The sequence below is a fragment of the Lagenorhynchus albirostris genome, chromosome 13, assembly GCF_949774975.1.
Source record: "Lagenorhynchus albirostris chromosome 13, mLagAlb1.1, whole genome shotgun sequence".
Classification (NCBI taxonomy): domain Eukaryota; kingdom Metazoa; phylum Chordata; class Mammalia; order Artiodactyla; family Delphinidae; genus Lagenorhynchus; species Lagenorhynchus albirostris.
Genome location: NC_083107.1, coordinates 76,406,322 through 76,419,508, shown reverse-complemented (window position 1 = coordinate 76,419,508; position 13,187 = coordinate 76,406,322). Strand labels below are relative to the sequence as shown.

Sequence of the window (13,187 nt, the reverse complement as noted above, 5' to 3'; positions counted from 1 at the left end):
TACATCACAGTCCTATACATAAATATGTGTTTGTGTGTGCCATGGTAACACTGCACCATGCAACAGTCTTTATTCTTACTATTCACTTATATATGTGTAGTCAGCTTATGTAATGAAGCATTAGAGACATGGTAGGAAGGATTGAACTTTAGACATGGAAGGGCCAGAGAAAAGATGCGCCTTGCCTAAGACCACAGAACTCATTCCTAGGCATTCTGGAGGAAACCAGAAAAAATGAATCTCTTATCCTTAAAATAACATACTGAAGTCATATTTGATATTCAGGTACTCATGAATATGTAGAACATTGCTTTTTAATTGACCCATGAACTGTGTCCATATTTCATTACTTAATATTTAGGCAAGACATAAACCATCTAAAGATTTCTAGTTTATTTGCCCAACCCTTTATAGATAGGGCCACATTCGTTAGCTTTTTTTTTTTCATTTGAAAAGTAATACAAGCATATAGTTATTTTAAAAAATAAACAACACAAAGAGTAATTTTCCACATCTCTCAACTTAAGTCATCCCTAATAAATAACCTATTTTGTACCTGTTTTCATTTCAGAACTTGGAGATTATTTCATCAGTTCAGATAGATGCATCCATTTTTACTTGCTGCATCATCTATTCCATTGTTTGAATATACCATAATTTGCTTAAAGATATGTCTATTGTGCTCATTTGGTTCTTCCCAGTGTCTATTATAAACAATGTTACAACGAATATAAATCTGTAAGCACTTAAGAGCATATCTTAAAGTAAATTCCTAGGAGAGCTATTGCTAAATCAGAAAGATACCTGCATTTAAAAATTTGACAGCTAGCGTCAGGGTCAAATTTAAATGAACCAAGATCAGTTATGATAAGGTTCCTCCAGAGAGAAGTTGCTTAATTTCCTTCAGTAGCAACACATTCCAGTATTCAGAGTGAGGCACAAATAAAAGGAAACACAATTATCAATAAGAACTTCCCCCTCAAACTTTCTATTTCTGAATTTTATATGTTGTGGTGATTAATACTGTATTTTTTTCTTTTCTTTTAAATTTATTTATTTACTTATTTTTGGCGGCGCTGGTCTTCGCTGCTGCACGCAGGCTTTCTCTAGTTGCAGCAAGCGGGGGCTACTCTTCATTGCCGTGCGCGGGCTTCCCACTGCGGTGGCTTCTCTCGTTGCGGAGCACGGGCTCTAGAGTGCAGCCTCAGTAGTTGCGGCGCACGGGCTTAGTTGCTCCGCGGCGTGTGGGATCTTCCCGGACCAGGGCTCGAACCCGTGTCCCCTGCATTGGCAGGCGGATTCTTAACCACTGTGCCACCAGATAAGTCCTAGTGGTTAACACTTTAAAAGGTTTGTTTCCCTTCATAATAATGCCTTAGAGAATACATGTGCCCCCAGCTCTTTTTCCAAAATTTACTACAACTTTTCACTAACAAAGAGGTAAAATCTTGACTCTGAATCCATGTCACGGTGCCACCCACGTTCAATCTGTGGGCCTTCTTGATGTGCAATAGACTATAGTAGCACTGGAACCACCATTACTACCTAATGCTTTCTTCCCTGTATTTAAATCTATAATTTTCCTTCTAAAGTGACATATCGGCAAATATTTGTGCAGCTTTTCATAAATATGAGTGCACAAAGTACTACTTAGAGTTACACTGACCACGTTTAAAATTAAGATTCAGAAAAGCTCCGAGAAAATGACAGATAGCCACATTTCCAGCATTTATTTTCTTTGTAGCCATGTACAATTTGAAAACATTTGCTTTTACTATGGACCCTGTTAAAGGAACAGACAATACAGTTACCTTTTATTTAGAATGGCTTTACATTGTGGTGATAGCTTTTTGTCTTAATATGTCTTGTATCCTACCTTGTGTTTGTAGAGTGAATTAAGGTCATTATTCGGATGATACATAGTCAGACATTTACATAGACTGAATCTTCAATGCAAATGCTACATAATATTTTTTATCAAATAATAACAAAGGAAAAGAAAAACAGCTATAGATGTTTAATAAGGAAAAACTGGCGTGTAGAAAATACCAAAGCAGGTTACAATAGCAGGGTTTAAGCAAATTTTGTTTTTAAAATGTCATGTACATAGAAAAGAGTTTAACATCAGTTTTCTTTGGATAGTGGAACTATAGGTGATTTTAAAATATTTTTCTTTTAAAAGATTTTTTATTTTCCCACAGTGAACATGCATGACCTTGCAATTTAAAAAGCCAATGCTCTTTAAAAAAAAAAAATAATAATGTATTCCTTCAACTCTTCCTTTTCTATCTCCCCCCCCTACTTTTCCATCAGTTTTCCTTCCTTAATCTTTTGTGTTTTTTTGTTTGTTTGTGTGTTTGCATTCTTCCTTGCTTTTGTCTTTTTGTTTTTCCTGATTATGATAGAGGACTAGTCCTATTCTCTCTTTAGGTATGTAAATCAAGGAGTGAATTCTCAAGAAGACAAATACGCATTACCACATCTGTGGATTTTCTACCCGTCTCTGCATTTGTTAGCTCTTATTAGGTGGGAGAAGCCAATTACCACCTTTTAAGATGGAGGTAATTTTTCCTTTTATTTTCCAAATTTCATGCAATACTAATGTGACCATGTGAAAAATTTTATTCTCAGCCACTGCTAAAGACTGCGTGGAAAAGAGGAAAGAATGAGGAGGGACAAGGCAGCCCTTGACATTGGTTACATTAGGTTTAAAAATAACTATTTTTCAGTACTATAGAGAAACATATTTGGTGACATGAGTGGATTTTAAGGACAAATTCAGCATGCTATAATCTGTTAATAACTTTTCATCTGTTAGTTGTGTCAGTGTTTTTGAAGCCACTAAGTGTATTACCACCATTTTTAATGTTTCAGGTGTTCTTGATTCATTCCGAAGAGCTGACCAGTGGAAGAAATAAGAATACTCTTATTTATGAATCACCCCACAGTAGCTCAAAATACACTGTTTGAATTTCTGTTCTGAGCTTCTGTCTTTTAACAATCTTTTGAAAAGGGTGCCTCGAATAACAGCAGATAATCACCAGGATGGGAGTGAATGACTTGTGGCAGATTCTGGAGCCTGTTAAACAACACGTCCACTTGCACAGTCTTGGTGGGAAAACCATTGCGGTTGATCTGAGTCTCTGGGTATGTGAAGCACAGACAGTCAAAAAAATGATTGGGACGGTCATGAAGCCCCACCTCAGGTAGAGTAAACGTGCTCAGAATATAAATAGATGATTGCGTAAGCAGTGGGTGTCTTGGTTTTGTTTCCACTTCATTTCTTTTGTTGTTGCTGTTTTACATTTTGAGATTTTAAAATGTATCAACGTGTCTCGATCTGCCATCTCCATATTGATAACACAATTTGTACATCGTACCCTTTGAGCTTCAGACCCGTAATACTTGGCTGCCTATTTAACATATCCGCAAGGATGCTTCGATGACTAAAAGCCAGAAATTTGGGAGCCATTCTCCCCCTGTTTTGTCCTCCACACATCCAGTCCATCAGAAGTCTTGCCAGTTCTACTTCCAGAATATACCCTGCGTTCACAGACTTCTCTCGATGTCCGGAAGCACTGCCTCAGTGGATGCCAATATCTCTTATCTGCCCTGCTGAGATGAAATCTTCGCTAGTTTCCCTCCCTCCTCTCTTGGCCTCCTCCTCCAAACCAGCTTCCACATAGCAATTAGAATAATCATAAATCTTCTTTGCTAAAAGACACACAGTGGTCTCTCAGTCCAGTCTACTTAAAATAAAATCTTAACAAATAAAATGTTATTGCATATAACATTTTATATTAATGTTCTTGCCATTATGTCATACTGCTATGTTGACTTCTGCTATCAATATATGATGATTAATGTATTATTAACTTCTATATTTCAGGAACCTATTTTTTCGTATCTCATATTTAACGCTAATGGATGTAAAACTGGTGTTCGTTATGGAAGGGGAACCCCCAAAGCTGAAAGCTGATGTCATAAGTAAGAGGAATCAGATTCGGTATGGATCTTCGACAAAAACACGGTCTCAGAAAACAGGGAGATCACATTTTAACTCAGTCTTAAAGGAGGTGAGCATTCAGATATGATCTAATAATTCTGATTTGAATTATAGAGTATACTTTATTCTGATAAAGTTTTTCGTTCAGTATCCTTAATACTTATTAACTTTACTGTGACTAGAAGGACAGTGTGAATAGAGAAGAGAGTTTAAGTTTTGGAGTGAAACTTACCTGCGTTCAGATTCTGACTAGCCATTAGAAACTCTGAGACAGTGGGCAAGATTTTTAACCTGTCTGCCTCGTTTTGCACTGTGTAAAATAGGATAGTAATACTTTACAGGGATATGGTAAAAATTAGAGAAAATATATCTAAAACAACCGGTACATAGTCAGGACTTAATATGTAACATTTTATGACATCTTCAGCACTTAAAGAATTCCCAGGATAGAGGTCTCATTAATTCATACTTTACTCATTCAGGATTAATGAGAGTTCATAGACAGAATACGTATTTGGCTTCCTTTAGGGCTTTGTAATTTTAAAAAGTACTCAGTTATATTTTAGTATATTTATACGTTATAAAATATATATTTTTATAAAAATTTAAAAAGAAGAGAAATCTATAATACGATAAAGTAAGTAAAACAATAGGAAGCTATTATTATCTTGTCTCTTTATTTTTTTATTTTTAGCTGCGTTGGGTATTCGTTGCTGCGCGGGGGCTTTCTCTAGTTGCTGCGAGCTGGGACTACTCTTCCTTGCAGTGTGTGGGCTTCTCATTGCAGTGGCTTCTCTTGTTGTGGACCACGAGTTCTAGGCACACGGGCTTCAGTAGTTGTGGCTCGCGGGCTCTAGAGCACAGGCTCATTAGTTGTGGTGCACGGGCTTAGTTGCTCTGTGCCATGTGAGATCTTTCCCGACCAGGGCTCAAACCCGTGTCCCCTGCATTGGCAGGAGGATTCTTAACCACTGCGCCACCAGGGAAGTCCCCTGTCTCTTTTTTAAGGGTATATGTTTTTAAAAATTGCAGTAATCACGCACAAATAATTTTTATCTGGAGTTTTCACTTAACATACCCATGTTTCCCTGTTGCCATATTCTATTCAAAATCATTACTTTAATGATGGTACAACATGTATGAAGGTATGAAATCATTCCCCATGATTGTATATTGTATTGTATACTGTTTGCTTTTTAGTTCTTCTCTATTATACAGGAAATTATGATGAACATTTTTTTGTAAGCATAGCTTTTTCTTGTGATTTTAAGATAAAATTACCCAAAGTGGGATTGATAGACCAAAGTTTTGGAGTGATTTTATAACTCTTGCCAATTACTTTCTACCAGTACAGGTATGAAATAGGCAATTTCATTGCACCCACAAGATTATTGGATATTAGGAGGTTTATCTTTGTACTATTTAGTATGGAAAATCGAAGACATTTCTTTGTTTATATAATATGTATAAATACATATAATACATATTTAATATGTATTGTTCTTTTAATGGTGAGGTTAAACATTTAACTTAGTTTTAGTCTCTCTCTGGGTAATGACCATCATATCCTTTCCCCACTTACCTTTTGAGGTTTTACTTTTTCTTTTGTTCATATTCTTTATATACTAAGGAAGTAAACCTTTTATCTTATTTGCTTTGAGTTCCTATCCCTGTTTTTCTTTTTAATTGTTGTTTAAAATTTTAATTTCTTTTAAAAGGTATTGCATAAATTAAAAAGCATTTTTCTCCAGAAATTCTATTTTCTATTTTTATGTGATTAAAAATAATAATTTTCAGTTAGTGACTATTCTACCTTAATGACTATCAGTAATTGAAGAAAATATCTGTACTGAATTCTAATTATTTCTTGTGTAATCAGTTCCTGGAAATATCTATGGTTTACATACTTAAGGCATTAAATACCCAGTATAACGCAAAAAGATGTTTTATGTTCTTTTGAGAAAATTGCTCTATGCCTATTTCTTTATTTCTCTAATTGTGGTGTTCTTAGGCATTTTGTATTGGTTCAGTGTTGCCTGCCCATTAATCATTATCATATTTCTGTACACTCAGTTACTAAGCCTTACGTTCTCCTAATCTACTGCCATTTTTAGTTACAAGCCTGAAAAGCACACATTAGTCCTCCAACACAACCTCCAGCCCATGTGATAGAAACTTAGGGTAGAGAAAATTGCAACCAACCTCATCACAAATTCTGTGCTGGTTTTTGAAAAGAGTTGGAACAGAATCTGAAATGACTTTTAAACTCTTGTTGTTTTTTATGAAAGGATACTTTTTATGTATGGGTAAATTAGAAACAACTATGGTGTTGCAGTAAAGCAGCACCTATAACAAAACTGTCTCTCTAAAGTCACCCAGCCAGAGTTCTGAAAAGCACCTTTTTTTTTTGACATAGTACTTTGTCCTTCTGAACCTTGTCCGCCTTGGGCAACATCTGGCAGAGGTTTTTATTACATCATATAGCATGCAAACAATTAGTCAGTTAAAGCAAAAGAGATGATCTTTTTTCTGTCTCTAGAAACTAGGTAAATAGCCTCTTTTCCTCACCATATCCAGTATTCCTCAGTGATAGAATGAGAGTATCACATATGACAAGAAAGAATGCACTAGGCTGTAAAGCTAAACTATAAGCTACTCAGCTGGGTTAAATTCATAACGCCAAGAAAACCGCAAATTGATATAAACATCCTGTACAGACATTTGACTTACTAGGAGCACTCCAACAACGGGCCCCTGTGTGGCTCCCCGTAATGTGAGAGTTTCATCGTATAGGGGAGGTGATAAGAAATGAACTTTAAGGCCTCAAGCCAAAATTGTGTAATAGCGTCTTCTTTGGAAGAGCTCATATTGGGAGGACCATCGTGAGAAGGATTGCTGTAGTTTTACAGATGTAAATGTTAATGTGATTAATTATTATTATGTCAAGATATTTCCAGACTCTTGAGATAATAGCATTGAACAAAACAATGAAAATTGCATATTCATTACTTTTAAAAGTACTTTTTAAATTAATTTTTTAATCGAATATGGATTACTTTTTAATTGACATTAAAATTTTTAGCTTTTCCATACAGAAAATTTTAAACAAATACAAAAGTAGCCCATCACCAATCTTTAACAATTATCAACTCTTGACCAATTTTGTTTCATCTATACTCCCACCCACTCCTCTACTCCCACATTTTTTTTTTTAACATCTGTATTGGAGTATAATTGCTTTACAATGGTGTGTTATTTTCTGCTTTATAACAAAGTGAATCAGCTCTACATATACATATATCCCCATATCTCCTCCCTCTTGCATCTCCCTCCCACCCTCCCTATCCCACCCCTATAGGTGGTCACAAACCACTGAGCTGATCTCCCTGTGCTATGCGGCTGCTTCCCACTAGCTATCTATTTTACATTTGGTAGTGTATATATGTCCATGCCACTGTCTCACTTGGTCCCAGCTTGCCCTTCCCACTCCCTGGGTCCTCAAGTCCATCCTCTACGTCTGCGTCTTTATTCCTGTCCTGCCCCTAGGTTCTTCAGAACCATTTCTTTTTTTTAGATTCCATATATATATGTTAGCATGCAGTGTTTGTTTTTCTCTTTCTGACTTACTTCACTCTGTATGACAGTCTCTAGGTCCATCCACTTTACTACAAATAACTCAATTTCATTTCTTTATATGGATAATATTCCATTGTATATATGTGCCACATCTTCTTGATACATTCATCTCTCATTGGACACTTAGGTTGCTTCCATGTCCTGGCTATTGTAAATAGAGCTGCAATGAACATTGTGGTACATGACTCTTTTTGAATTATGGTTTTCTCAGGGTATATGCCCAGTAGTGGGATTGCTGGGTTGTATGGTAGTTCTATTCTTTAAGGAACCTCCATACTGTTCTCCATATTGGCTGTATCAATTTACATTCCCACCAACAGTGCAAGAGGGTTCCCTTTTCACCACACCCTCTCCAGCATTTATTGTTTGTAGATTTTTTGATGATGGCCATTCTGACTGGTGTGAGGTGATACCTCATTATAGTTTTTGTTTGTTTGTTTGTTTGTTTTTTTGCGGTACGCGGGCCTCTCACTGCTGTGGCCTCTCCCGTTGCGGAGCACAGGCTCCGGACGCGGAGGCTCAGCGGCCATGGCTCACGGGCCCAGCCGCTCCGCGGCATGTGGGATCTTCCCAGACCGGGGCACGAACCCGTGTCCCCTGCGTCGGCAGGCGGACTCTCAACCACTGCGCCACCAGGGAAGCCCCTCATTATAGTTTTGATTTGCATTTCTCTAATGATTAGTGATGTTAAGCATCCTTTCATGTGTTTGTTGGCAATCTGTATATCTTCTTTGGAGAAATGTCTATTTAGGTCTTCTGCCCATTTTTGGATTGGGTTGTTTGTTTTTTTCATGAGCTGCATGAGCTGCTTGCAAATTTTGGAGATGAATTCTTTGTCAGCTGCTTCGTTTGCAAATATTTTCTCCCTTTCTGAGGGTTGTCTTTTCGTCTTGTTTTTGGTTTCCTTTGCTGTGCAAAAGCTTTTAAGTTCCATTAGGTCCCATTTGTTTAATTTTGTTTTTATTTCCATTTCTCTAGGAGGTCCTACATTATTCTGAAGCAAATCCCAGACATAATATTGTTTTAGTATTTCAGTACCTTTCTCTAAAAGATAGGGGCTCTTAAAAAATAAAAACATAACCACAATATAATTTTTATTATTGCATCTAAAAGTTGAATACTAATACTTTGCCATTAAGTATTCAGTGCTCAAGTTTCCAGTTGTTTCTTAAATGTAATAAGTTTTAAAACACCTAAACAGCTACTATTAATATTTGTGATATAGAAGTAAGTCAAACACTGAAAAAAGCAGCAATACAAATGTTCTTATATTTGTTGCACCTACTTTTTCTTTTCAGTGTCTTGACATGCTGGAATGCTTAGGAATTCCCTGGGTCCAGGCTGCTGGAGAAGCTGAAGCCATGTGTGCTTACCTCAATGCCAGTGGTTATGTAGATGGCTGCCTCACCAACGATGGCGATGCTTTCCTTTATGGGGCCCAAACTGTTTATAGAAATTTCACTATGAATACCAAGGTATTTTTTCTTTCTCTTTTTCAGCATTTGTTTTACACACTACTTTTTTTAAAGGGATTAATTCTTGGCACTTAGCAATCGCTAAGTAAAATGTTTACTGTTACTAAAAATATCAGTGCCACATAGTTCATTCTCTTTGAAATATGGATTTCTCTCCTAAGGGCTTGACTTGTTTCACAAGGTTTAATTCTAAATCAGTTTCAACTATATATTATAAAATTGCATACACTATGTATTGCCTTGACCCAGAATTTGCACTTTTAGTAAGCCTCAAAAACACCTCCAAATATGCAAGGAGAGATATACAAGGATGTTAACTGCAGCATTGTCACTAATTACAAAAATTTGGCAAACACCCAAATGCCCATTGATAGAGAATGGCTAAATACAGCCACAGTTCTCATGGAGGGAGGTAATACATGGGACATTTTGCTTGTAATTATTCAAGGTTGGGCAAGGGAGACTGTGGACCTTTGGTGGATTAGAGCCAGGGAGACTAAACCTCTTGCCAAAAAAATTGTTATCTTTCTGAAAATGCTCCCAGTATTCCCATTGAGAAACACTGCCTTAGAGTCCGTCTAATGTAAGCAATCATTAAAAAGGTATGTATTATTGATATTAAAGATATCCAGTTATATTAGTGGGCAAGAAATATTGCAAAATAGTATTTTTATATAATCCTATTTTTACCTAAAAATAGAGTAATAAATATTTGTATGTATGTGTCAAAGAACATGTTTCTTAGAAGGATATGCCTGATGCTGTTAATGATAGTTAACTTCTGATGATGTAATTACAATAATATACAATTTCTATAATATACATTTTACAGTGCTTAATTGTACAAGATGAAAATCTACTTTTGTAGACACCAGAAAACAATAAAGAGGAAAAAATGACTACTATAGTTAATTTTTTAAAGCCATTTTTGAAACTATGACTTTATTTCCAGATATTGAAGTGTTAGATTTTATGAAGATTCTGGTGATCAGGATAATTTTAAACTTTTAGGAATAAACATTTAGAGACAGCTTTGACAAATTATTTTTTATAATGTTGTTTTTATTTAGATTTTTGAAGATGAAACTGAATCTGTTCTTTCTTCTAGGACCCACATGTTGACTGTTATACAATGTCATACATCAAGAGTAAACTAGGTTTGGATAGAAATGCTCTGGTTGGGCTAGCAATACTACTTGGCTGTGATTATCTTCCAAAGGTATGCTGAAATTGCCATATTTATTTACTATTCATAATGGGGTTTTTTTGATACCTTACATGCTGCATAAATATGAATACAATATCATTTTATATAATTAAGAACCTAATTTAGAATATAGGTGTAATAAACTATTCAGTAACTAAAATAATCAGCATTTCAAGTGGCATTAAACAGCTTGCTCATCATGATACTGAATGTTATAAATGAGAATAGAATCATAACTAGTACCACAGCTTAAATCTCAGTAAACCATTCCTCTAAGAGATTCACATTCACGTTTGACTATCCTTTTAGAGAAATGTAGGAATTACTCTTTCCTTGTCTTGTGCCAATATTAGTTTCTATCACTGTTGTCTGAGTTTTGCATCTCCATTTTAGCTGTTTGTGCACATGCTCAGTGTTATTGTTACTGTTGCTATGCAACATGATTATTGGGTTAAGCCATTCATCCTTCCGTGCCTCTTAGCATTGCACTGAGTTTTGCTCATGAAAACCTTTTATTTTATATCTTAAGATACACAATATAGGGCTTCCCTGGTGGCGCAGTGGTTGAGAGTCCGCCTGCCGATGAAGGGGACACGGGTTCGTGCCCCGGTCCGGGAAGATCCCACATGCCGCGGAGCGGCTGGGCCCGTGAGCCGTGGCCACTGAGCCTGCGCGTCCGGAGCCTGTGCTCCGCAACAGGAGAGGCCACAGCAGTGAGAGGCCCGCGTACCGCAAAAAAAAAACAAAAAAAAACAAGAACAAAAAAAAAGATACACAATATAGTTCTCTGTAACAGGTATAATAGGTGAGGGATGAATTAAGAATTACCATGATAACCACATTCATAAATATGATGTTTAAATATATAAAATGACTTGTATTGTAGCTCCTACTATTTTTATATAGTCCTGTTATTATGTCCCTGCTGATCATCTTTGTATCCTTACTAAACCCCTCATTATACTATAGACTCTATCCCCAAGAGAAGTCTAAAGAAGGATGACATATAATTTTTTTTCACTAGAGCTTGGGAGAGGAAAAAATAGTAGGATACTAAATTATTAACTGTAATTTCTAATCTGTGTCACCAGTGACCAAATAGAGAAATCAACAATTTTTTTTAACTAGTAAAAAAAGAAAACAGGAGGAAAAGAACTGTTAAACAACATAGAAAATAATTATTATAGTTCTCATTCTGAAATAGATTTGTTTCCCATATGTAATTGTATCATAATTAAAGTCTAAAAACAGCTCAGTGTTGAATATAAGAAAAACTTTGCAAACTTGAACTCACAGAAACCAATTTTAGCTGCAGTGGTATTATACACTAGCCTTACCTATTTTGATTTTTTGTTTCTTTGCAACCAAAACTGCTATCTATTTATATCATTGTACTTATTGATCTTTAAGACTCTACTATCATGATCTGCTTAAAAAAATTTAATATATAACTAAATGCTAATACATGAAGGGTGACATACAAAATATCCAGCAACTGTTTTACTAAAGACATAGGCTGTAGAGATGGAAAATGCTTCTGGATACCCTCTGTTGTGCTATGTGTTACCCTTTTAGCTGAATCCTGAGTGTAGGTGGGTTGGAAAGGGAATTCATTTTAAGGGAGAGACCCCTTTGCTGGCAGGCGCTCAGGGTACATGGGCATTGGCTATTTACTAACAAGTTTAGAAGTATTTTAACACTGGTATGTCTCTCCTGATGCATATTGGCTAAAGAACAGCCTTGCTTACAAAGACATATTAATAAACTGTTATAGGAACTGGGAGACTCAGTGTAAACCAGAAGTTGTCATGTGAATATACATTTATTTATATATTTTTTGTGTAGGAAACTTATGCTTATTTTAATTTTCTTAAGTTATTAATTTCAAGAGTTAACTTGGAATTCTCCTTTGTTCTCTTTGGTTGTTTGGATCTTTAAATATTATATGTTCGTATAATCAAATGAACATGCCTTTTCCTGATTACGAATATAACAGAAAGTTAGGTCAAATTAAAATACTATCAAAATAATTAACATAGAAAATGAAAGCCCTCTAAAATTCTGTTCCTCCCTCTCCTAAAATAAACAGTCAGTGGTTTTTTTGTTTGCATAAGTTAACAATATAATTGTTATTTAACTTACAAACCTAAATCATACTGTATGCTATTCTGCAATTTTCATTTTACACGTAACAATGTGTCTTGCACACAGTTACCTCATTCTTTGAGCTACACAATCTTACATTGAATGGACATCTCACCCTTCATTTATCTATTCCCTAGTGATTAACGTTTGAACTTCTTTTCCCACTTTCTGAAAGGGAGTCCCTGGAGTTGGAAAAGAGCAAGCATTAAAACTTATAAAGATTTTGAAAGGACAAAGTTTACTTCAGAGGTAACTAAAAATTACTTTTTCCTGTGACATTAGTCTTTTATTCTTGTTGAACTTAATAGTGAATACAAAAAGTATTGTGCTTTCCAAAAAAAGGTTTTGTATTTTTGAGATGATCTGTATTTTTATTTAAAATCAGTTATTTTATTTATTCAGAAGTTTTCCAAAGAAAGCGGAAAAGTATATGTCCTAAGCCATATTTTGTTTTTTTCAATATTATTAGCTCATTACAAACACAAGTAGTAAGATATCAAATGCGTTTATTTATAACCATGGGCATTTGCCACAGGCTATTTTAGACTATTTCATCAACAAATAAAGATAAACTAACATTAAATTAATTTTATATTTTAAATTACTTTTTATATAAATATTTTGATACTATATTTTTCTATAAATGAAATGCCTGACATGTTGCAAATATTTAATAACACTTGATCAAAAATTTTTCTTGACTGCCCTTTGTTCTATA

General features: G+C 35.3%; 1 protein-coding gene across 1 annotated transcript in view; it reads left to right on the top strand.

Moving 5' to 3' along the window:
- GEN1 (GEN1 Holliday junction 5' flap endonuclease) overlaps positions 1-13,187 on the top strand; it is a 29,481-nt gene that overhangs the window by 6,643 nt on the left and 9,651 nt on the right. Inside the window, exons 2-6 of the mRNA XM_060168715.1 lie at positions 3,014-3,206; positions 3,890-4,076; positions 8,941-9,117; positions 10,226-10,336; positions 12,645-12,718. Coding sequence (XP_060024698.1) covers positions 3,046-3,206; positions 3,890-4,076; positions 8,941-9,117; positions 10,226-10,336; positions 12,645-12,718 — 710 coding nt within the window. The 5' untranslated portion in view covers positions 3,014-3,045. The remainder of the gene's footprint in view (positions 1-3,013; positions 3,207-3,889; positions 4,077-8,940; positions 9,118-10,225; positions 10,337-12,644; positions 12,719-13,187) is intronic.